We start from the raw sequence: 25,807 nt of genomic DNA, 5'->3' as shown, positions 1-25,807 counted from the left end.
TGGGAGTCGACTCGAATCTCAGAGGCAGTAACTTGGTTTTCTGTCTGTTGATGGTCGCGGAGTCTCGGAGTCGACTCGTGCAATGCGGGAGTCGACTCGAATCTCAGAGTCCCAAAAATGCTCTCTGACTTTTTCTTTGTGTTCCGCTGAGAGTCGACTCTTGCTTTCTTTGGAGTCGACCTACCAACCATCGGAGTCGACTCGCGTTCCACTGGAGTCGACTCGAATCTCAGACCCGAAAAACTGCTCTCTGACTTTTCTGCCTGTGACTCCTATGAGTCGACTCGAATTCCACTGGAGTCGACTCGAAGACTGTTCTTTTGAATTTTTCTTTTGATTTTACTCCTCCAATTTGAATCCTTTGAACTTTAAACTTTGGGCCAATAAATTGTAGCTTTCTTCCAACTTGAGAGCTTTGGAGGCCTTCTTGTGTTCTTCCAACTTGCTATGTTCCTTGCAAAATAAATATCTTTCTCCTTGCAACATAAACATTAGTATCTATACTTCAAGGTTTTGTGATCATCAAAATCAATCTATGAATCAATCTTTGGGTCATCAATCTCCCCCTTTTTGATGATGACAAAACTTGGAGTATATGCAATATAAAAGATATTGATTTCTAGAAGTAATACATAGCTAAGTTGCATGAAGTAAAAAACATATATATTTAAAAACATACTTCATGATAATGCTTTAGATTTAATCAGCTTAACACAATCAACATATTTAAATTTTAAGCTGATTTGTATTCAATTCAAAGTAATAAAGCATTCTGAGTATATAGCATATACTTAGATATTTCTCCCCCTTTTTGACAACATCAAAAAGATAGTGAAACATTAAGTACAAAGATCAGAGCAGAACACATCGAGTGTGAATTCAAGAGGTTTTTTAATTTGATACCACAGATAGTTTTCTAATCAAGTGTAGGTGGAATCTTCCTTAGGTTAATTCAAGAAGTACCACAATGATATTCAAGTAAAAATATGAGTGGAAATCTAACCTCTCTTCACTAAGTATGAAAGCTTGTTCATTTAAGACCTTTTGCCCAATCTATTAAGTATTTTATCAACATGAGAGCAATTTAATTAATTTTCAGAGTAAAAGATCAAAACTTATATATTTGGAAAAACATATCATCATGTTGGATCATTAATTCTTAATGACTTCAAAGTTCTTTTATGATAATAAGAGCATTGGGGCACAAATACCAAAATATGAGTTTATGCAATTTTTGATACATCTTTGAGCTCTTTTAAAGACTTTCTTTTATTCCTTTAGAAAATAAGCACAATTTGATACATAAAATAATGAATTGGCACAAAATAGAAGTTCTAAAGAGCAAGCCAATTAAAACTCATTAGTGAGGTTCAAAATAGATTTTCTAAGAGATACTCAAGAAAATTTAATACATTATTCTCCCCCTGTTTTATTAAATTAGAGGCTCTTAAGATTTGTAATTTGGTTCATGAGTGATGCATAAGATATACTAACCAAATAACACGCCTCAAGGTATATCATAAAGATTTTCAGATTTAAATTTCAGATGATACATATTGGAGAGTATTAGGATCACTTTTCATTTAGTATTCTTTCCCTCTCCTATAGATTCATGTAATTAAGTTCCATAAGACCTCTCCTTCTGAAATTTTCTTTCTCCCCCTCAATTGATCATTCCATTTAAGAGTTTAGAATCCTAAGATAATGTTCAACAAAATTGTCAATCTCAAAAATATATTTTCTATAAGTTTCAGCTTATTTTCATAAGACTCAAGGTTTGAGATAAGACAACCTTTATAGAACTCATCTCAAGGTAATTAAAGCATGTCTTGCAATATAAGGAGGTTCATCAAAATCAATCCATAAAATTCAAAGCATGCATCAAAATAAAGTATCTTTGGGATAGGATACTGAATATCTAAAGCTCCCCCTCAAAAGATGCATTCTTCTTTAATCATTTTAAATTGTTGAATTTCAGATTATAGTGATAAACGTGAATAACACTGAAATCCTGTAATATCGAGAATGTAGAGTAATCTAGTATTATTCCAAAATTTGTAGTAATTACTCTTTCTAATCCTTTACGAACAAGTTATGCTTTCTCTTAATCTTAGAGAAAATATATAGAAATATCAATCAGAAAATGATTCATTTGAAGCTTAGTTTCTTTCAACCGCATTTACATTTTCTTTCTTTTAGAATCATTTGAGTGAGCTGAAATATTTCTAGTTTTAAGATCATTCACTCTATTGATGGAAGTTTTTTAATAATGTAGGGGAGAAAAAATATATAGATGATCATTGAGGTATATATATTTATAGAACTCAATTTCTTAATCATAGTTTTTCAGCAATGTATACATGAAACACAATAAATCCTTTTAATATCAAAATAAAATCATATATTTAGAAATTTTTGTTTGCAATCAAGATCATCGAAAGACACATCATTTGAACCAATATTAGTATACTTTGAAGATAAGAAATGATATGTTTCGGATGCGTATCGGAGCAATCAACCATGGCATCAAAATTAATTCTGTTTTTCTTACATTAAGAATTTATTTAAAAATCATATTGAGTTTAAGCTTTTATATAAAATCAGATTCTGAATTACATAAGGATTTTCAATAGAGGCTTTCAAAATCATAATTTGAGATATGTATCTTCCACATTGTAGCTCATCTTAAATCATTACGATTGAAAACACATATTTCAAACATATAAGAGCATATTCAGAATATTTGTATTTATGTTGAATTTTGGTGTGAATTAGAACATTATATACTAAAATTAGGCAAGTTGAAAGATAAAACAAAATCAATTCATTTTTCCTAAATAGATATATCCTTCTCTTCTCCTTTTTTTTTTACAAATTTTATTCTACTTTCAGATTTTAGAGATGATTGTGAATGACAAATCTGAAATAAAATAAAAATAACTTCATATAGTACTTCAAACATTCAATCATGGAACATTACAAAATATTGGGAATTCATAATTCAGAACATCGTGCCACATGCAAAATATGTTATGTGTTAAGTCATGCATTAAAATAATAAGAACACGCATGTCAAGGATCAAAATCAATTCTTTTCAAATAAACTCCCCCTATTTAAATATAATCTTGCATTGATTTCATCCTTAAATTATGTTTTTAAGTGATAAAAAAAGATGACTTGATTCTTCTTATATACTTTCATTTACTTTGTCTTTCATTTTTTACTTTCTTATGCTCTATACTCTATTTACTCCCTATCCGGTGGAGTTGGGAAGGGGCACGAGGTACTACCACTAGCCTCCCTCTTGTGCCGTCCCTAATATGCCCTACACCGAATAGTTGGGTCAAATAATGCCGGGTACTACCACTAGCCTCCCCATTGGCACCATCCCTATGATGAGCAATATAGAAAGGTTAAAATGTTCACTCCAAACTCTCCCTGTTTGAGTGTAATTAATTATAGATTTTATCCCTTCCAAATTTGCCGAATATATTATGCTTGTTTTGCTTTTTCTTAAGATTGAAGTACTTGCCTTTGCTCAGATTTTTCATCTCTTGAACAATGTCCATTTTCTTTTCTTTATCTCTCTCTCTTTTTGTCATTCTCAAGTAATTTACATGAAAGAGTAGAATAAAGAGATAATCTTATGTATCATATAGATGTATATTATGCAAACAACATTTTTATTGTGCTCAAGGATTCATAACTTCTCACAAGTTATTTTACATCAAAATTTTAAGCATATACTTGTGTATTTCATGGTTATGACATAGGCAAAGATATATTTTAGTTTGGGCAGACCATGAAATAATTTCTAAAAGTATAAGTCAGTCAATACACATATAGACATGATATCAAAAATTAATAATTAAAGAATTTAATCATGCCATAATAAGATTTAAGTTACTGACTTTGCTCAATTAATTTGTGAGAAAGGTATCTAAAATTACCTATTCATTATATATTCTTCAGGCCAAACTAAATTTCTTATGTGTGAACTTTTGACTGAAGAAGATCCTTTCTCTTGTTTGCATGTGAATGTTTATTGTATCTTACATGAAGATATCCTTCAAGTTGAAATCTCTCATTTTTCTTTCTTGAAGGAAGGTCATTAGTTTCTTAAAGATACAAAGCATTCATCCAACATAAATATTTTTTAACTAGATGACTCAATATAAGATATGACAATAGTAGCATGTTGAGTCACTTTACTCAAGAGATTCCCTAAATATAAGCAGGCACATATCACTTGAACTAAAGAGATAGATTCATTAACCAAGATAGTTCAAGGACAAGCATGTGAGGCAATAGACAGATTTATCAAGGTCAAATCAATTTAGTTTAGATTCTATTTGCTTAAGATAATTATCAATAAGATGTGTTAACTAAGTTTTAATCAACTTATCTTAAACGTTTGTTTCTATCAAAATTCAGATTATGACTTATTTGTTATTAATAAAATATGATTAATTAAAGTTAGATTGAAGTCTTGCACAAGGTCACATAATGAGCATACAATCTGGTCTACTAGCTGTATGATAAAATAATTATTCTATCATGCTTCAATACAGCTTTAACACAATAGATCTACTTTGCTCATCCTTTTCAAATTCTACAAGATGGGGTCATATATATACCTTCTTCATGCCAATCTTCTATAAGAGTTTTCTTGTGGACTAACGTTGGTCAATGAAGATCCCCTTTCCTGTTTGTCTTAATTTGGAGTTTGAGAGAAGATGTTAATTCATTCATCATATTTCAAACTCACTTTGCAATATAATTCTTCATTAGTAGAACCAAAAATGATGTCATCAATGCATACTTTGAGCAAATAAGATATCACAAATTCATCTTTTTGATGCATAGATTTATCACTATTACTTTCTATCAAAAAGGTTGCTTAAGCTTTTATATATCATGCTTTTGATGCTTGTTCCAAATCACATATTGCTTTATCATATATGTAATGTGTATTTTTAAATATGGTGGTTATTTTTCATAGATCTCCTTTTTAATGAAGTAACCACATAGGAGTGAATTCTACACATTCATTTGACAGAATATAAAGCTCATGAAACAAGCACATGATAATGATGATCTTTACTTCTAATCATGCAAGAATCTTTATCAAGATCTATTTTCTCTTTTCTTGATTTAGTCTTTTAGTAGTCATCAATTTTTCTTCATTAAGTGCATATGTAAAAGATTAACCATATAATTTGATTTTAGTATTTTGATAATAAATCATTAGTCTCATAACGAATAAAATGAATTGATACTTCTACAACTAGAATTTTTCATGAATGTTCTATATGCATTGCTTGATGAATGATATCCAAGGATAGAAATATCTTTATTAGATTTGGCATTATTTTTCAAGAGAACATATCAAGCATAACATGTACGACTGAAAAATATGAGAGATACGCAATAGTTTGTTTTCTATTTTTCAGAAGATCAAAAGAAGTTTTCATCAATGATAGATCTAATAGAAGTCATATGTATGACAAGTAGTGATGATAGCTTTTAAAAATTATTTAAGTAGATGACTATCATACAACATTGCCTTTTTCATTTCTTCAAGAATTCTATTAACCCTATCTTACTTATGATGTCCTTGGAGCTGAAATAATTGAATTTAATATTATTTTCTGTATAACCTTAATCAGGATTTTGGTTTTCAACACTGTGCCATGATCTTCACAGTTTGGAAACCTTTTTCATTTGAAACGCTTTTACAAGATTTAGTAAATACAGAAAAATACTTCAGTTTTATTTTCCAAGAGCAAATCCAATGTAAGCTTTTGAAAACTTAGAGATGGAAACAACATCTTTAGATTTAGAAATGATTTTTGTTTGTTTCCTTAGTTAGCATGCATAGCAAAACTTTGACCTTTAAGTAGATAATCTAAGTAAGCCTATGGCAAGGTCTTTTGAGATTAAGTACATACTAGCATGAGTTGATTCTATGTGCCAAGGATGGTTTCTTTAATCTTGGTATTCATAGTGCATATATTCAAAAGCATACCAAGTACACATTATCATATCTATGATCAATAAACAATAATGCCATGGATAAAAACTCTCAATCAAGCATATAGAGAATTCATAGAGTTATTCTTAATAAATTGATTAATCATTTAGCAACTTATCCAATAGTGAGTGGAGCATACTATAAAATGAAGTGATTTGAATATACCAAAAAAAAAAATATCACTTATATCACAAAAATGATTAATACGTGCAAGTTATGTTTTAATCAAACACTAAAGCAAAAATAATGATGAGATGCAAGGATTACTGATTTCATTATAATTATTATTTAAAATTACTTTTCATAAGTATATTTTAAGTTTCAATGTGTCTAGAACACCCATTTGTATTAATCTATTTGTTTTATGGGTATCTTGGCACATCTAAGTCTACATCCTCATATTTTCATTTTGGGTACCCAAGCTTGCTTGGGTCCTTGAGAGTTAGGCCATATGGTTCCTTTTGGAATCCAAATCTGTTTGATAGTAATAACTTTACCATTTGATTTAATTATGTTAGAACGATAGGTAAAGTTGTTATGCCCATTCTTTTCCTTTTTGTAATACGTTATCTTATTTAATGATTTGCTTGGTGAATTGATAACCTTTTTCTCTAGAGATTTATTGTTAAGTAAAGGAGTTAAGCCAAGTTTTGATTTATCATAAGCAACATATTGGCTTTCAAACATCATTTTTAATCGTTCTGAACTTACGGTGAATTTGTTAATAAGAGATTTTAATTGATTAATTTCTTTACTTAAGTTTTGATTTTCTTTAATTAAGCTATGATTTTTCTGAATCAATTCTTCTGAAAATGACCTTAAATTTTTATTTTCAGAATTTAGTTTGTCTTGTATTTCAGTAATAGAATTTCTTTCTTTTGAAATTTTCAAATTTAGTTTCTTAAGATTTTTATTCTTCACAGCTAATTTTCTACATTCACCATACAAATCATGAAAAGCATTTAATAATTCATCATTAGAGAATTCTTCTTGAAAATCATTTGATGTAAGAGTAGATTCAGTTTTTACCTTGTCTTCTTGTGCCATAAAGCACAAGTCAGTTACCTCTTGTAGTTTCTTGGAGCTAATATCATCATTGTCGCTCCTAACTTTTATTTTCTGGCTTGACTCTTTCTTGGTCAAGGCTTTCTTCCTTTTTATCTCTTTCTTCCTTTCTTCTTGCTTCCTTTTCTTCTTTGTCTTTAGGAAGCTGATTTGCCTCGGAGTCGACTCGGACCTTATTGGAGTCGACTCGGTGAACTTGAGAGTCGACTCTGAGATACTTGGAGTCGACTCGACTGAGGGAGATTCAACACCCTTTTCTGCAGTCTCATTGTTAGTATATATTTGAAGCACATGTGAGCTAGTCTGAGATTTATCATAAATATTTTCTAAAGTATCCCAGATCTCCTTAGCAGATAAGCATGCAGAAATTTCATTAAACTTCGTTTCTTGAATAGCACAATATAACATGTTCATAGCATTAGCGTTCAATTGTGCTAAGTCCTTTTCATTAATAGTTTTGTGAGAGTGTGTGAAGGTCATTTGTTATGATTTTCCATAAATAATAGTTTTGTGATTGAATAAAAATGCGCATGCGTATTTTCCAATGTGTATAGTTTATGCCATTAAATAGTGGAGGTGTATCAATTGATTGTCCTTCTCCTAGAAAACTATCTATTTGACTTGTCATGATCTTTGGCTCTTGATCGTGAGATCAATAATTAAACTTAGAGCACCTGCTCTGATACCACCTGTTGCCCAGTAGATACAACCCAAGAGGGGGGGTGAATTGGGTCTTTCAAAACTTTTATGCTACTTCTAAAACTTTTTGATTAACTATGCTAAGTTGTATAGATGCACAGTGAAAGTTAAACTTAGCAAGGGTTTGATGTATAGACTTCGACTTGATTAAATATGCTTGCAACTAAAGGATGTGCGGATAAGAATTAAGCAAGCAATTTATCTAAGTAAGTAAGTGTGTTAGTTAGACAATAACTAGAGGCATTACAAACACAAAGGACATATAGTGGTTCGGTGCACCCCAGCACCTACATCCACTCTCCAAGACCTCTTGGGAATTTCACTATAATCCTACCGATTACAGCCGGTTGTTTTACAAGCTCACAACCCAACTTGTTGTTTTACGAGCGCACAACGAACTCGGTCGGTTTTTCCAGGCTCACCGACTAGAACCACTCCGATTGTTTTTCCGGGATCACAATCGAACCCTACTCGTTGGTTTTACCCTCGGCTCACCAACAAACCTAACACAGTTGGTTTTCCCTTTGGCTCACCAACAAACCTTACACAGTTGGTTTTCCCTTTGGCTCACCAACAAACCTTAACCCCTTGATTCAATCCCTTGATTGAATCAAGTTACAAGATATTAAAACAAAGTATAAAACAAAACAAAGCTTCTTAAACAAGCAAATATGACAATATAAACAAATAGAGTAAAGAGAAGCCCTCAAACGAGTTTTGAAGATGAAGGAGCTCGGCTTCTTCTTTACTTGACCCTCTTCTGATTTGGCACGAAGTAGAGGATCACCGAGGCAGCACACGGATGGAGAGGAAGCTTTGGGATTCACTTGGATGCTCTTCTTCTCTCTATTTTACTTTGAATGGCCCTTTTGTGCTTATGGGAGATTTCCCTTGTAATCTCTTTGGAATCTCTTTCCTAAATGATCTCTCCCACTTCCATACCTTCTCTCCTAGCTCTCCTCTTGTTTTTATAGCTTTTGATGGCGTGGAAACAAGAATCTAGCCGTTAGAGACAAAAATAGAGTCGTTGGACACAGTCTGCACTTCCTGACAATATTACCGTTGGGATCGGGGTCGACTCGCGCGATCAGGAGTCGACTCGCCTGTTGCAGGAGTCGACTCGTGCTTTACTGGAGACGACTCGGCCACTGTTCCAAATTTGAATTATGGTGCATCCTCGACTGGGAGTCGACTCGTCTTAACCCGGAGTCGACTCGCCAACTTCTGGAGCTGACTTGGCAATTTCGGAGTCGGCTCATCCACTGAAGTTCGTGGATCCAATTTTGAATTTTGTCCTCTCGAGTCGACTCGACTGTCCTGGGAGTCGACTCGAATCTCAGAGCCCGAACTCCCGATCCTCTGTCTTTTGGCTCGTCCAGTCTTGGAGTCGACTCGAACTTCCTTGGAGTCGACTCGGCTCTCAGTTTGCGAAACTTGGTCTTCTGCCTTTTTGATGTGAAGCTGTCTTGGAGTCGACTCGAGCTGTCTGGGAGTCGACTCGAATCTCAGAGGCAGTAACTTGGTTTTCTGTCTGTTGATGGTCGCGGAGTCTCGGAGTCGACTCGTGCAATGCGGGAGTCGACTCGAATCTCAGAGTCCCAAAAATGCTCTCTGACTTTTTCTTTGTGTTCCGCTGAGAGTCGACTCTTGCTTTCTTTGGAGTCGACCTACCAACCATCGGAGTCGACTCGCGTTCCACTGGAGTCGACTCGAATCTCAGACCCGAAAAACTGCTCTCTGACTTTTCTGCCTGTGACTCCTATGAGTCGACTCGAATTCCACTGGAGTCGACTCGAAGACTGTTCTTTTGAATTTTTCTTTTGATTTTACTCCTCCAATTTGAATCCTTTGAACTTTAAACTTTGGGCCAATAAATTGTAGCTTTCTTCCAACTTGAGAGCTTTAGAGGCCTTCTTGTGTTCTTCCAACTTGCTATGTTCCTTGCAAAATAAATATCTTTCTCCTTGCAACATAAACATTAGTATCTATACTTCAAGGTTTTGTGATCATCAAAATCAATCTATGAATCAATCTTTGGGTCATCAATGTTCATTTGGATTGAGCCTATGATATGGAAGGTTGGGTAGAGATGCTCCCGGAACTAAATCAATTGCATGCCCGACATCACGCATTGGGGGAAGTGTATCCGAAAGATCATCAGGGAAGACAGAGTGAAACTCCTCCAGAAGGGGAGCTACGACAGCGGGGTGCTCAAAATTGGACCCACACTGATAACTCGATTCACAAGTGCTAACACGGGTGATCGACTTTCGATATCTTTCACTATCTCTTTCGAAGTAATGATGTAAAGTGGTTCGTTTTTGCGCAAATCAGCACTTTTCTCTACACGAGTTCGAACGTCCATGAAGTGTAACGTCCAAATCATATAGCCAAAGTCGTCCTAAGATGACCTGATCTACATCCATCGGAATGCAGTCACACCAAATTTCGTCCTTATATGAGAGGAATTGAATTGGGACGAGGCATCTTTCCGATATAGAGATGGATGTGTTATCTACCCACGCTACTTTATACGGGTGAGGGTGGGGTAGACTTCAGGCCGAGGCGGGAGACGACTGCTGAGGTGATGGCGTTGATGCAACTTCCGCTATCAAAAAGAATTTTACAAGTTTTTCCATTGATCTTAACGAGAGTGTAGAATAGGAAGGTGCTACGCCAATCTTGTTCGGTCTTTGTTTGGGTGAGGGTACACCGAACCACATGAAGCCTAGGGTTTTGGTTACTTGGATTAGTGAGCTCCTTTTGTGGTTCAGTCTGGACAAATTCTAATCCGGCTTGTTCGTTTCCAAAGTCGTCTACATAATCTTTGATGTTTGGCTTATAGACTTTTTCGACATAGTCAGTCTCTTGGGTCCCCGCTTCTGGTTCAGTAATCATGTAGGTCTTGGCATTACATTGGGACGCTATGTAGCCGAACTTTTGGCACCGAAAACATTGGGTTTGGCTTCGAGAAGGAGAGTTGGGACCTAATAATCCTTTTCCCTTATCATTTGATGGGTTCGGGACAAGCATCAGGGATGCCCTAGCCGGTGCTTGGATAGGGCAGGTCTGATTAGGAAGATTGGGAAGCGGTATGGGTTGTGGGAGATAATTTTGAGTTGGTCGGGCTCCTGAGGCCATTGGTCGAGGGTCGATACGCCTGACCACAGGTGGCCGTAAGAAACTATCCACATCTTGAGCTAACTGGTATGCTTGGCTAAGAGTGGTAATCTTGTTCGGTCTTTGTTTGGGCGAGGGTACACCTAACCACATGAAGCCTAGAGTTTTGGTTGCTTGGATCAGTGAGCTCCTTTTGTGGTTCAGTCTGGACCAAGGTCTGCCGTACCGGTCCGGGTCGGCGTACCGGTGGCCGGCCGGACCGGTACGGTGGCCGGCCGATACCGCGAGCCAGACATTTTTTTTTTAAATGTTGTCTCTGTTGGATCTTAAATTAAGTGAAAATTGATGTTTTTTTATTACTTTTTTCATGATTTTTGATGTTTTTATATTTAAATTTAGGGTTGAAATTTGAAACATATATGATGCATGATTGCATGTTATGTTTTCCTCCCGTTCCAAATGATAAAATCATACACATAAAATATCTTCAAATTAAGATACAATCATTTACATACATTTAAAGTACTTTAGGATATCTAAAATCGGGACGAGTGCCGATGGCTCTCGTAGATATCTGGATCATAAGTATAATCAGGAGGAGGCAAATCAACCCAATCAGAAGGAACGCGCGCCAGGTTATAAGAACTGTCGGATCTCTCGCTCACGCTCTGGCTCTGAGAGGTGTCCTCTGATTGTGTAGGGGCCCATCCAAATATGGCGGAAGCAAAATCCAATGCACCATATCCATATTCGTCAGGCTGAGGCTGTGGATAATAGAATCCGTATCCGTATGTTGTCGGATCTGCAGTCGTATCCTGTCTTCCTGAACGACCTCGAGGAGCCTATCTTCTATATCCAATGATATCCTCACGAAATCTATCAGGTGGTCGACCGTGGTCCGTATCCTATGTAGCACCCATAAATTGGGACTCACCGGTGAAATAAAGACCACCTTCCGGCTGTGTCTCATGAGTATCATACTGTCCTCCGCTCCCTCCATGGCTAGAAGATCCATCACCACCAGAACCTTCATCGCTGCTAGTCCAAGTCTCTTCCTCGACACTCTCCATTGGAATTCTTTGTTTTCCTTTCCTGGCCCTCTCTGTCTGGCTCCCCTGTGCCTGCGGCTGATCAGCTCTGGGAGTGCGTGGAATATTGCGCTCAGCCCATTGCTCTGGATCGACCCCAGCTTCGGTGGCCATGAAGGTAGTTGGTCGTGGAGGCGATCCTGGCTCGTCAAGCTCGGACTCCTGCTGCTGGCCTACAAGCCAGCCGAGTAGTGGATCATCGTCATCAGCGGTGAAGGATCCGTAAATCGGATCTGTATACTTGAGCTCCACTTCCTCCTGGATGCACTGTAGCCTCAACCGCAAATTGTAATGCACATAAACAAGGTCGTTGAGGCGCTTTTGCGTCAAATGGTTTCTTTGTTTGCTGTGGATAAGGGCGAAGGTGGACCAATTGCGTTCATATCCACTAGAGGAGACTGTTTGGGAGAGGATCCGGATAGCTATCCACTTTAGATTTCTCGCGGATCCGCCAAAATGCACCCACCATTCAGCTGCAAAAATATTTATGAAAATTACATATATGATAGTTCCAGAATAGTGACTAAGTAACACTAGGTGAATGTTTTCCTGATGTGTCACGTACCTAGATTCATATTGTGTTTGCTGACGACAGCCGCTCGTTGGCCAAAACTGTAGCTGCCCTCTCTAAATAATTTGCTCTGTGAAAAATAAGCATAAGAAAACCATGTTAATAATTGAAGATGCCGATATACTTACACATGCTGGTAATTACTAAATCATAATTACCTCTTCAAGACATAGGGCCGCTTTTTCTGGATCTGCCTCCATCTTGTAAATCACATTACACAAAGCATCCAGAAGTGTTTCATCCATACCAATTCCATCTATGCTGTACTGAAATCGGGAATTTAGGTAGTATGCTGCACATATACGAGACTATCTTAGCATAATTATATAATTATATCCATCACTATAATTGTCACTATAATTATATCTTAGCTTACCTGCTAGATGTAATTCTGTACCCATTTGCGCTCCCCACCGTTGCTCAATGATGTTGATGTATGACCGGCCATGTGCTGGATCTACCTCCATAATCTGATCCTTTGCCTTGACCATCATGTGATACAAAAATTCCATCTGGGGGTAGATCTCGCTATCTACGGCCCGCAGCACTTCATATAATGGTTTGATAGCTTTGACTATTGTAGTAGCCCGCTGCCAGAATGGCTGTCTCGTCACCAAGTCTTCTATCTTGCTCCCTTCAGTGCCGGCATAAGAATATCTACTATCATACCACTCGGAACTAGCAAACATCTGACGTAGGGCTCCTCTCTTCTCGAGTATGCTATCAAGTGCGATGAAATTGGTAGCAAACCGTGTGACTCCTGGTCTCAGAATCTCTTCCCCTGCATACTTTCTCATCAGTGAAAGGACCCAGTTATGGTTATAAATATCTGGTAATGCGTTGGGCTGTCTCCACCGTTTGTTGCACCCTACGGATCTTTCCAATGTCCATCAACATAAGATCGATACAATATGCAGCACATGGGGTTCAGAAAATGTGGCTGCCGCTCCATCAAGACCTACCCGGCAGCCTTATATTGCGGCCCATTATCAGTGACGACCTGCACGACATTCTCCTCTCCTACCAGATCAATCACATCCTCCATAAGTTTCAGCATGTACGAGGTGTTGTGCATATAAGCCGAAGCATCAATCGACTTGTGGAAGAAGGTCTTAGCATCACAGTATGTCAGAAAGTTGATGATGCTCCGCCTGGTCGGACCGGTCCAACCATCGCACATGATGGTTAGTCCATATATGGGCCACTTGCTCTTGTAGGAGTCAATCCAATTCTCCAGCTCCTCCTTATTGTTGTCAAGAAGCTCACCGTATATGTCCTTCGGGCCTGGAGGAGCTACACCGGGACCGACAGCTTGTATGGTGGCAATGGCAGACCTGTAGTATGTATTGTCTGCCACATTCGCTGGGATGTGGCTGAAGTGAAATCAGGATCCAATAGCTTGCCACATAGATTTCTTCTTATCCTTCATCCACATTGTGTCTACCCTCTGCTGCCTTGAATCTCTACTGGGGAGAGCATGCGGATCTACATCATGAATTGTCGCTCCTTGTGGAATTCCTCTAGATGACTTCTTTCGGCTACCAAAACTACCCAGCATAGATGAAATCCGGCCACGTTCTTTGCCGACGCCCTCCCTGATTGAAGTTGTCCTCAAGAACTCTGGATCTTGTCTAGTGCTCCCAGAACAGCCGCCCGACTCGATGCAGAGGGCCCAAATCGAGCCCTATGCCTGGCCACCTCCTCCTGCTGCCACTAATCATCCAGGCTTGCATGCATGGCCGCCTGAATATCTGCCTCCTCATCTAGATCCTCGACCTCCTCTGGCTCTCTAGAGTGATAAGAAGGTGGCTCTGCCGCTTGGCGATCGACCTCCGCCCTCTTCTTGGAAGCCATCTCCTTCGCTTCTTTGGCCTCAGCGAGATTCTGCCTCATCAGCACACGAATCTCGCTAGGACAATTTGGGCACGTAGCAACCTCACCGGAATTTCCGGCTAAGTGTTGCTTCAACCTGGTTGCCCCTCCTCCCTTGAAAACCTTGTTGCAAAACTTGCATTGAAACTGGTGTCGTTGCCCCTCACTTCCAAGTCTTCGCCCATAAGACCAGCCAATATCACGCTTTGCAGGGTTCGTTTTTCTTGATGGCTCCATTTCTATCATAAAAGGACAACTTATCAAAAAATTAAGCTAATAAAGTAAATTTTTGCATTATCTTATTATTTAAGTAATTTATAAACTATTTTTTTAAATAAATTATTAACAAAATTAATGAAATAACATAGGACAAAAAAACCGCACCTTAAATAGTCTCCGCTGGATTTTTTGGGCAGGACCTCCTCCTCAATTTGTGGGCTATCTCTCAAATCTTTCCGTCTCTGATTACTCTTCAGAGGCTCATTCCTGGATTTTAGTTATTCTGGAGTTATTAATAGAGCCTCTCGTTCGGTTTTTATAACCGAACGAGCGAGGAAAGAAGTGGCCGAGAGCCACTTCTTTTTTTAAAACAAAAGTGTCAGAAAAGAGGCCACTTCTTTGTTTTTTTGATGGGAAGGAGTGGCCGGAGGCCACTTCTTCCTTAAAACCACGCGCCGCGCTGTGGTTCCCAAAAAAAAAAATTCCGACTTTTTTTTTTATTTGAAAGAATTCCTTAAAACCACGTGCGGGCGCGTGGTTTTTAAAACCACAGCGCGTGGCGCTGTGGTTCCCCAAAAAAAAACCGATTTTTTTTTTTAAAAGAACTTACTTAAAACCACGCACGGCGCGTGGTTTCAAAAACCACGCGCCACGCGGTGGTTTTAAAAACCACAGCGTGAGGCGCTGTGGTTCCCAAAAAAAAAAACCGTACTAGTGCGAACCGGCCGGTTTGCACCAGTACGAGGCCGGTACCCAGCGGTTCCGGCCGGTTCCGGCCGGTACAGGCTCCGTACCGGCCGGTTCGCAGATGAAAACCGGAAAATACCGGTTTTCATCTGTTTTCGGTACCGGTCAAGGACCGGACCGGTACGTACCGGCTCGTACCGGCCGGTACGGGCCGGTACGGCTTTCCATGGTCTGGACAAATTCTAATCCAGCCTGTTGGTTTCCAAAGTCGTCTACATAATCTTCGATGTTTGGCTCATAGACTTCTTCGATATAGTCAGTCTCTTGGGTCCCCGCTTCTGGTTCAGTAATCATGTAGGTCTTGGCATTACATTGGGACGTTATGTGGCCGAACTTTTGGCACTGGAAACATTGGGTTTGGCTTCGAGAAGGAGGGTTGGGACCTAATAATCCTTTTCCCTTATCATTTGACGGATTCGGGACAGGCATCGGGGATGCCCTAGCCGGGGCTTGGATAGGGCCGGTCTGATTAGGAGGATTGGGAAGCGGTCTGGGTTGTGGGGGATAATTTTGAGTAGGTCGGGCTCCTGAGGCCATTGGTCGAGGGTCGATACGCCTCACCACAGGTGGCCGTAATAAACTTTCCACATCTTGAGCCAACTGGTATGCTTGGCTAAGAATGGTAATCTCTCATAGGATGAGTTCTTTCTGGATCTCCTCGCGGAGTTCTGCCCGAAACTTAGAGAGTGTAATAGTATCCTCTTCTACTACACCGCATCTCATGTGAAACTCCTCAAATCGTGCGATATAATCAGCTACACTTAATGTTTCTTGAGTTAGTTTCTGCCACCTATCCATAAGGCGTTGTCGGTAAGAAAATGGCAGATACTTCTCATTCAACTTTTTCTTCATATCCTCCTATGTGGTGATACGAGGAAGCCTTTGGATCTCACGCATATGTTCAATATTATGCCAGTACCAGCGAGGTTGCCCAATAAGCTTCATCTTGGCAAATCGTACCTTTCTATCATCGGACATCTCGTACCACTCAAAGTAGTTGTCCATGCTTGCCCTCCAATCGAGATATATGCTTGGTTCAAGTTGATCGGCAAAAATAGGGGCCTCTACTCTAACAATACAGAGTAGCTTCTCATCGAGCTCGCGTTGGTAATTAGGAGGTTGTTGGTTCTAGAAGGATTGGGATGGACTACGGGTGGTGCGGCCAAACTGAATTCAGGTTGGGTGGCAATAGGGGTTGGTGGTTTAGGAGTCCTTATGTTTCGCATAAGCTCTCGGACCTCTTGCTTGAATTCTTCATTTTCAGCTCGCATGGCAGCGAACTGTTCCATGAGAAATTTCAGAGCGTCGGAGTCCATGGTAGCTAGGGGGACTTTAGGTTGAGTGACTTGATACTCCTTACCGCTATGGGTTGGCATGCAATGAAACCCTAAATATGCAATATCAATAAGGAAACCCTAGATATGCAGGACAACCTACCTATGCAACCTAAGATGATTGCAGAGATCAGCAAGCTTTCACAACAGTAACTTAAAATTTAAATGTTACTGATTTGACTTCAGTTATTTTGGAGTTAAAGTATGAGATTAATCAATTTAAGAAATTAGGTTGCAATCAAATATTACGGCTGTTCTGATCATAAAGGAAATTGATCGATAAACGTTGTGAAACGTCCTGTTGCTAGGGTGTGCTAATTTAATAAACAAAAGATTTTATGGTTGATAGGACGGGTTTGAAAGTGGCAAATTCTATGTTTTGAATTTTGACAGCAAAAGTAAGTTTCAGGCTATCATGCAAGAGAACTAGAACATAATTAAATGAACAAGCCGAAGAAAAATAGAAACCTATCACCTGTCGTGAAGCAGACTACCAGAATCGCTCGCTCGTGGCTTCTCAAGTAGTGGAGACGACGACGGACGGCGCGCAGTAACTCAGTTGCTGAATCTGACTGCTGCACGGTTGAAATGGGCGCCAAAGGGATACTGCTGTGAGCCTGTGGTTGTTGTACAGTGTGAGCCTTATCAGTCTGCAGGCCTGTGCTTGCAGTTGGGCCTGGCAAAGGGGAAGGGAGGCCGTGTGGGCCTGCTAAGAAGGAGGGGGGTGGGGTACGTTCGCGGCCCGCAAGGCTTGAAGGGCCTGCGGGTTGAGTGGTGCAGGTGGGCCGCAGGCCTGGAATGAAGTGGTTGGGCCTATTTGGGCCCGCTCGGTGGTTGAGAGAAGGGGGGGATAGACCCCGATGGGGGGAAAGGATCGGGAAGGGGGAGTTTGCAGGGGCTGTGGGGGAGGGGGAGTTGTAGTAGGAAAGGGGTTTGAGAAGAGAGGAGGGGGGTTGTGGGGGTGGCGGTGTGAACAGAAGAGGGAGGGCGGAGGTGGAGTCGGCAAGGCAAGGCGGAGGAGGTGGCCATGGGCTGTGGCGGCTGGAATCGCTGAGGTCGGATCCGGAGGGGCTATCGGGGCTCAAGCAGAGCCCACCGCTGGAGGAGAGGACCGGCCCGTCGCTGCTAGAGCGCTTCAGCGGCCGCGTCGTCGACTGCGGGGATGACGGTGCCAGAGGAAGGCGATGACGGAAGCCTCAATGGAGGAAGGCGACGGCCGGGACTTTGGGCAGCGGTGGAGCCCGACTGCGATGAAGGACAAGGCGGTTCGGCGGCTGCGGCGTGGTGACGACGGTGGTGCGGTGGCGAAGGGCGAGGCGGCGGGGCAGTCGTAGAGAAGATGAACAGGCACGCCTTTTTTTTCCGGCGGTACGTGCAGAACCCTTTTTTTTTCCAGCAGCACGTGTAGTCACGTGCGGTCACGTGCGTTTTTTTTTCAGCAGCACGTGCAGTCACGTGCAATTTTTTTTTTTTTGGACCCGGGTTACCGGATTTGGCACTTACCCGATTTTCAGACTTTCTTCAACCTCCCGACGGTTCGGGAGAGCGGACCGTTCCTCGCGGCGGCGGCGGCTGCGGGGACGGGCTGCGGCGGCGGAACGGGAGAAAGGCGGCGATGGAGAGGGCGGCTGGTCACGACGGTTTCCGCCGGTGAAGGCGGAGGCGGGGTGGCGCCGCGGGCGGTCTCGGACATGGGAAAGGGGACTCTGTGGCCTGCGGCGGCGGGCGGCGGCCGGTCACGGGCTCCGGCAGGCCGCGGCTCATGGAATGCCGTACCGGCCCATACCGGCCGGTACGGGCCGGTACGTACCGGTCCGGTCCTAGACCGGTACCGGAACGGATAAAAAACCGGTATTTCCCGGTTTTTTATCCGAACGGCCGGTACGGGTGCGTACCGGCCGGTTCGGGCCCGTACCGGCCGGTACGGGCCTCGTACCGGTGCGAACCGGCCGGTTCGCACCGGTACGATTTTTTTTTTTTTTTAGAACCAGCGCCGCGCGCTGTGGTTTTTGAAACCATCGGTACCGGCCGGTACGGACCGGTACCGTACCGGTCCGGCCGGCCACCGGTACGCCGACCGGTACCGGTACGGCGGACCTTGCCGCGGCTTCCGGCGCCACGTCACAGGCGGCTTCTCTCTGGGCGCTGTTGGCGGCGCCTGGTGGCGGCGGTAGGCGCGGGTGTAACGATGGGTGGGAAGGATCTGTCGAAGATAAGAAAAAGGAGGAGACGCCGAAGGGGTTTTCCCCTTTTTCTGGTGAAACCCGAGTGAGAGGCACTTTTTTCTTCTGGTGAAGACCGAGAGAAAGGGAAGAGAGAAGAGAAATCAGAGTTCCCTTTCTCTTTGCAGTGCTCGTTGCGCGGCGGTCCTCAACACGATCCGGGGTCCGCGGTGCGATGACTCCAGCAAAAATCTTGTGCGGCAGACGTGGTAAAGGAATCGGGGGTGGTCCGTCCATAAACCGGAGCCCGAGGCTTTGGCAGCAGGGGCAAAGCCGGCCTGCTCTGATACCAAGCTGATGGAGGACCACTGCAGAGGGAATAGAGAAGGAAGAGGAAGAAGAAAAGAGAAGAAGAGAAGAGGAGGAAGAAGGAGAAAGGAGCTAGATTTTATTCAATTCTTCAATGCCCTAATTCATGAGAGGGGTGGCCTTTATATAGGTCTTACATCAGGTCAAACAATTGACGACATACCAAAATTGGATCCTCAATCAATTGACTAAATCAATTGATTGATTACATACCAAAATTGATCCAATCACTTGACCCAATTACATAACTTAACAGCTAACTCAATTAACTTGTCTAATAACAAATAATTGACCAAATTGACTCGATTAAACAAAAGCAAAATGCAGAAAATAAAATAACGCAGACTAGATTGGACCCAATCCGGGGCCCAACTCAATCTGGTGGCTCAAGATCATCTCCCAGCCACAATGATGCCAATCCCTGGTGCGAACGCGAGCGAGTGGCGGCGGTGGGCGCGGGTGTAACGATGGGTGGGAAGGATCTGCCGAAGAAGAGAAAAAGGAGGTGGGGACGCCGAAGGGGTTTTCCCCTTTTTCTAGCGAAACCCAAGTGAGAGGGACTTTTTTCTTCTGGTGAAGACCGAGAGAAAGGGAAGAGAGAAGAGAAATCAGAGTTCCCTTTCTCTTTGCAGTGCTCGTTGCGCGGCGGTCCTCAACACGATTCGGGGTCCGCGGTGCGATGACTCCAGCAAAAATCTCGTGCGGCAGACGTGGTAAAGGAATTGGGGGTGGTCCGTCCATAAACCAGATCCCGAGGCTTTGGCAACAGGGGCAAAACCGGCCTGCTCTGATACCAAGCTGATGGAGGACCACTGCAGAGAGAATAGAGAAGGAAGAGGAAGAAGAAAAAAAGAAGAGAAGAGGAGGAAGAAGGAGAAAGGAACTAGATTTTATCAATTCTTCAATGCCCTAATTCATGAGAGGGGTGGCTTTTATATACGCCTTACATCAGGTCAAACAATTGACAACATACCAAAATTGGACCCTCAATCAGTTGACTAAATCAATTGATTGATTACATGCCAAAATCGATCCAATCACTAGATTGAAAATAAATAACGCAGACTAGATTGGACCCAATCCGGGGCCCAACTCAATTTGGTGGCTCAAGATCATCTCCCAGCCACAATAACGCCAATCCCTGGTGCGAACGCGAGCGAGTAGCTCTGATGTCCCCATCAGGCGAACGTGTTATATTGTTGGATATGAGTGGTCTGTAGTTTTTTTGTTTGAAAGAACCACTCAGCCTTTTTACGAGTATCGCGGGTTTACAAGAGAAGCAAGCATCTCTTTAAATTTTCATGGTTGCTCCAAAGGAATCTATATTGTTGTTTTTTTTGAAATTAAAACACTAATTTGAAAAATTGATGTAATGGAGAGAAAAGATTCTGTATGTGCATAACTTATTCATCAGTTTCTTCATGCAGGCTTTTCCCCCTTTAATTTCCACAGGGAAATGATCATCTGTATTCATTGTTTTAATTGCATGGGCATTTTGATTATTGCGTTTAAAGTAAATTATACATAGATTAACCTAAAGTACCCCAAATACGAAAAGTTCCAGTGGATCTGTAGCTAAGAGATCTTTGGAACCATAAGACTACAAGTAGGAAATCCTTACATGAATGGAAGTGTTATCCTCTAAAAGGATACGTGTGCACATTACTATGCTTTTGTATGATATATTAGAAGTGGGATCCAGTTATATGCTGTAAATGCCTTACTATATTATAGGAGCTCTTTTATTGACAAGACATGGTAATGATACATGTGCAGTTTGCTAGGCCTGGCCATACCCAATTGCGTGGCAATGCAATCATGATCACCAGTACTATCACCGTCGTTCTCTTCAACACTGTGGTAAGACACCTTACGCCTCTCAGTTTGCATACTTGTCACTTGCATATATAATAGTGGCTTGTTGTCAAAACTAGGGGAGGTTGAATAATAGCACGAAGTAGTATTCAACTAGCTGCTAATGTTTTGTAACACTCTTTTCATTCATGGTTCATCAGTAATTCGTCATCTAAAAAAAGAAATGTGACTTTCCATGGACTTGGTTCCTGTTATTTGATTTGAGCTGCATGAGCTCACTGATCAATTAAAAGATGTCCAATTTTTCTGATAATGGCCAATATTGTTTTGGTAGTAGTATCTGTCAATTTTGCTTCCATAACGGTACCCTACTTTAACCTTTTTTTTGTGTTTGTGTGTGTCTGGATGGTTTCTGCTTATTATATCTGAGCATATTCTCAAAATTTTCCAAATGTGTAATATTACCATAGCATCTTCTCTTAATATCATTGACTCAATAACCATATGATTATGCTGGATATTCTTTTAATAGTTTTATTTACTGTTAATGAACTGGGGCTGTGGCTCTCATGGTGTACACTCATGCAATGCACATAAGATGAAGCATGGATTGCTGTGATCCCCATCTGATTAGAGTATCTTGTTGTTTTTAATGCAATTTGATAATTACACTCCAATTCTGGCTGGTGATCATCTGTTGCTTTGTCCTTGAGAGAACAAGGACTAAACTAAGATGGATGTGCTTATCAAAGATAGGAGTGTCTATAGAGATGTGAACAAGTGGAGGCATGGAGAAAGGGTAGGGCAAGATACTCTGCTTTCTTTCTTTCTTTTTTTTTGGCATACATTTAGTAGTGGGATGAAAGCATCAGGTAGTGGAGATGTGGAGTTTGTTATTCAGCCAAGAAGTTTGCTCTATATCAGTATTTATCACTTAGATTTCGATCCCAACATGTATCAGTATCTTTTGCATTCATTCTTTTTCCTTTGAAAAACACATGTAGTAGATTGTTATGTTGGGAACTTTGCTATATTTTAATTGTGTAACAGGCTGTGCTCTAATTTTCTATTGCTGCTTAGGTGTTTGGGTTGTTGACAAAGCCTCTGATAAGGTTTTTACTGCCTCCATGTGCAAATCATCGCAGCAGGGATCTCAACATGTCATCCGAGCCTCCAAGTTCTAAATCTTTCCTCTCCCCATTGCTTGGAAATGGACAGGGATCTGAATTGGAAACACGGCAAAATGTCCAGCGCCCAACAAGCCTGCGTATGCTTCTCACTGCACCATCTCGTTCGGTTCACCATTACTGGCGTATGTTTGATGATGCTTTCATGCGCCCAGTGTTTGGTGGGCGAGGTTTTGTTCCATTCGTTGCCGGTTCACCAATTGAAAGAAGTGTCCACGCATTGCAATGAACCAAAAGGACATGGAATGGATAGAGAGGGAACCAAATCGAAGTTCTCCTGGCTATGCATGTAGTCGGTGCATAACGAGAAAATGCAGTCAATGGTCATAGCGTTATGGAACTTTCCGAGGTTCCGGCTTGGCAGGTTGGAGTGCTGTGTTAACCCTGAGTTCTATACTTTTTTCCCCTTTCTCATTCCTGTATGTTCTCCGACTAGTGATGCAGGTCCCTGTGGACTTGCATGAGGTACAGCAATTGCAGACTTTGTCATGGTGCTATATATTTGGATACTCTTTTTTTTTTTTTGGTACATAATATATTTGTATACTCGAAACTATGATTTTTAGGCTGTAAGTTATGTTCTCGAATGCATTATGATTCATGGATAGGTGTTGTTCTGCTGTGATTAATTTTGTATACATGTATATATATGTATATATATGTATATATGTATATATATATATATATATATCTCAGTATGTATGTTCAAATATATATATATCAATATGTATGTACAAATATAATAATATAATTTATATATGCACATATACATTGATATATATTTGTACATACATACTGATATATATATATATATATGTACGCATATATATATATATATGTACACATATAGAGATATATATCGGTACATATGCATACATACATTCATACACATATATATGTTGCGCGCGCGCGCGCCCCCATATATATATTTATGTGTATATATATATATATATTTGTACAAATATATATCTACATATATGTGTGTGTATATATATATATATTTATATACATATATGTCCATATATGTATATATGGACATATATATATTATTACAATCATAATTTTATATTATTATTATAAGAATAATAATAGTTATATTATGATAATATACATTATTATTATTATAATAATAGTATAATATCAGTTAATAATATAAATAATAATATATTGATTATATTACATTATATTATATTCTACTTATGATTATATTATAATAATATTATATTATTATTAAGCATATATAATAATATTTAATAATAGTATATTATAATCTATAAATAGATTAGATTCTAATCCGTTATATTATATGATATTGTTGTATTATATTACAATATTCTTTTATTATATTATATTTTATAATTATAATAATTAAATTACATTGTAGTAATATTGTTCTATTAATGATAGATTACTATATCATATCATATTATGTTATATTATGATGTTGTAGTATTCAATATTATATTACACTATATTATAATAATGTTATACAAAATGATAATATTTAATAAACTATAGCTTGAAAAGACGTAAAGACAACAAATAACTATAAATTACATCATACATACATCTAGTCCCTTGTGAAGACATTGGGATGTTGTTCATAATCTAATTTTGACACAATTTAAAATATAAATCACTTAAAAAATTAATAATTTATATTTTAATGCAAAAATAGTCCAGTTGCTCCAGAAAATATTTCCAAATTATCCCTATATAATACTAATCATTCATCATTTTTCTAATTATAAATACTTTTATTAATTTTATGAAATACTATATTTAGTTAAAATCTCAAAATATATTTAGTTTAGACTAATGTAGCACCTACTAAGGGTATGATCATGGTATGGTGAACCGGCCCGTACCGGCCGGTTTTGCACGTACCGTATCGGTACCGAGGCCAACCGGTACGGTTCAGTCGTGAAAAATGGTTCCGACCTCCCGCTGCGTACCGGTTCGCACGGGGCAACGCGCCCGCGCGCATGGGGAAGAAGAGGAAAGAGGAGGAAGAAAGAAGAGGAAGAAGAAGAGAAAGAGGAGAAGAAGAAGAAGACGTACCGGTACCGGGCCTCGCGCGAGGAAACGCCCTTCCTTGTTCGTGGGAGAAGGGGGGAAAGAGAGGAGAAGGGAGGAGGAGAGAGGAGAAGAAAGGAGAAGGAAGGAGAAGATTCAGGAAGAAGGAAGAAGAGAAGGACAAGAAAAAGAAAAGAAGAAAAAAAAAAGAGGAACGCGGCTGTGTGCATCCCGCGCAGGGCAGGGCGCCCGTGCTCGCTGGGAACCGCGCGGGCAAGCTCCCGTAGCGGACCAGGTCGGTACCGGTTCGGGTCGTACCGAACCGGTACCGACTCGGTCCGGGTCGCTACCGGTACGCCGACCGGTACCGGTTCGGCGTACCCTGGGTATGATATAGACGTTTTGCAGCCCTTAACTATGCTTTAATGGCCAATAATTTTTGAAATTTGTTTAAACTTGGATTTAGGTTCGGTTAGCTATAAACATGGCCAAATTTGAACAAATTATTGCCAAAAAAAAAGCAGGTAGCACACGCTCCAAACATGCTACAATCTTTTTAGAATTATGAATATTATTTCTTTAATTATTTTACCCAAAAATTTATTTTTACTATAAAAAATTAAATAACCAACCAAAAATCACAAAATTGGCACTAATGTGTAGACCATACTTGGATCTACAACATATTATGAAATCATACCAAAACACAAAATTTGGCATGATTTCTTCTTATTTTTTCAATTTTCGGCCTATTTAGATATTGAAAGAAAAAAAGAAAGGAGAAAAGGTTCACCTTGCTAAGACAAAGATCCGAAATGCTATCGGCTACAAAAGCCCTCTCCCTCAAAATTCTCCTTACTTTCAAGCTATCCCACACCCTTATTGGGTTCAAACTAGAGAAGAAAGGGCCTTTCCGACCAAAATTTATTGTCTCGGTACCGGACCCATATCGGTACCATGCTGGTACAATATTGGTACACCTGTATGAAAGTCGATTCAATATACTGAGACTCAATATGTCCCTCGTACCGAGTCTCAGTTTAGTGTCCGTACAGCATAGTATGCCCGGTACGGAATGGTACGCACCGGTACAACGAAATTTGTTCCCAACCCTTTCTCCTCTCTTTTACCCACTCTAGCACAAAATAGGCAGGTGCCTATCAAAACCGAGCAGATCCAAGCAATTCCGCTCGATGCAAACTGGGTCTAGACATTTCCCCAACCGAAAGGCGAAACGATACTAGTTCCGCCTTGGTTTAGTTTGGTACACCCCAAACCAGGTTATTCAGGATGGTTCCAAAAACCTTGGTTAAGTGTGATGACTATAGCAAGAGAGAATGGTCACTACAATATGCCCCCATATAGACACATGGTATAGGTGCTAAGTTAGCATAGCAACCATGTATGCATCTGTATCGGAGCATACCAAGCCCCAGTAACATATCAAGGCAGTAAAATAACTTCCCATATGGCTCGACATATTGGGTACTTGGAACCTTGAATGAAAC

At 40.1% G+C, this 25,807-nt stretch overlaps 2 protein-coding genes across 9 annotated transcripts in view; one reads left to right on the top strand and one right to left on the bottom strand.

The window, feature by feature from the left end:
* Positions 1-25,807, top strand: part of LOC120104695 (sodium/hydrogen exchanger 2-like) — a 59,392-nt gene that overhangs the window by 15,139 nt on the left and 18,446 nt on the right. For 2 of the 8 annotated variants that reach the window (XR_005507064.1, XM_039116255.1), the window contains exon 13: positions 21,058-21,141. Coding sequence is in view for 5 of the 8 variants with exons in the window: in XM_039116255.1 (XP_038972183.1) it covers positions 21,058-21,141 (84 nt within the window). In the remaining 3 variants the exon portion in view is untranslated. Of the gene's footprint in view, positions 1-21,057; positions 21,142-22,176; positions 22,907-25,807 lie in introns of those variants that run through there. The other 6 variants (XR_005507066.1, XR_005507065.1, XM_039116257.1 and 3 more) reach the window with 6 other exon arrangements.
* LOC120104697 lies at positions 12,512-13,316 on the bottom strand. Its single transcript, XM_039116264.1, has 3 exons — positions 12,955-13,316; positions 12,737-12,870; positions 12,512-12,648 (listed from the first exon to the last, which is right to left on the bottom strand). The coding sequence occupies exons 1-3, from the start codon at positions 13,265-13,267 to the stop codon at positions 12,565-12,567; spliced, it is 531 nt and encodes a 176-aa protein (XP_038972192.1). The 5' UTR covers positions 13,268-13,316; the 3' UTR covers positions 12,512-12,564.

Source organism: Phoenix dactylifera, unplaced genomic scaffold (genome assembly GCF_009389715.1).
Source record: "Phoenix dactylifera cultivar Barhee BC4 unplaced genomic scaffold, palm_55x_up_171113_PBpolish2nd_filt_p 000077F, whole genome shotgun sequence".
NCBI classification, from domain to species: Eukaryota; Viridiplantae; Streptophyta; class Magnoliopsida; order Arecales; family Arecaceae; genus Phoenix; species Phoenix dactylifera.
Note: the sequence above shows the minus strand (reverse complement) of the source record. Positions and strands in the feature narration are given on the sequence as shown.

Coding starts and splice junctions, on each gene's coding strand:
- LOC120104697 (XM_039116264.1), bottom strand. CDS start 13,267: ATGTTTGCTAGTTCCGAGTGGTATGATAGTAGATATTCTTATGCCGGC. Junction 12,871..12,954: donor TACAGAATTACATCTAGCAG/GTAAGCTAAGAT, acceptor GTATATGTGCAG/CATACTACCTAAATTCCCGA. Junction 12,649..12,736: donor CGGCCCTATGTCTTGAAGAG/GTAATTATGATT, acceptor TATTTTTCACAG/AGCAAATTATTTAGAGAGGG.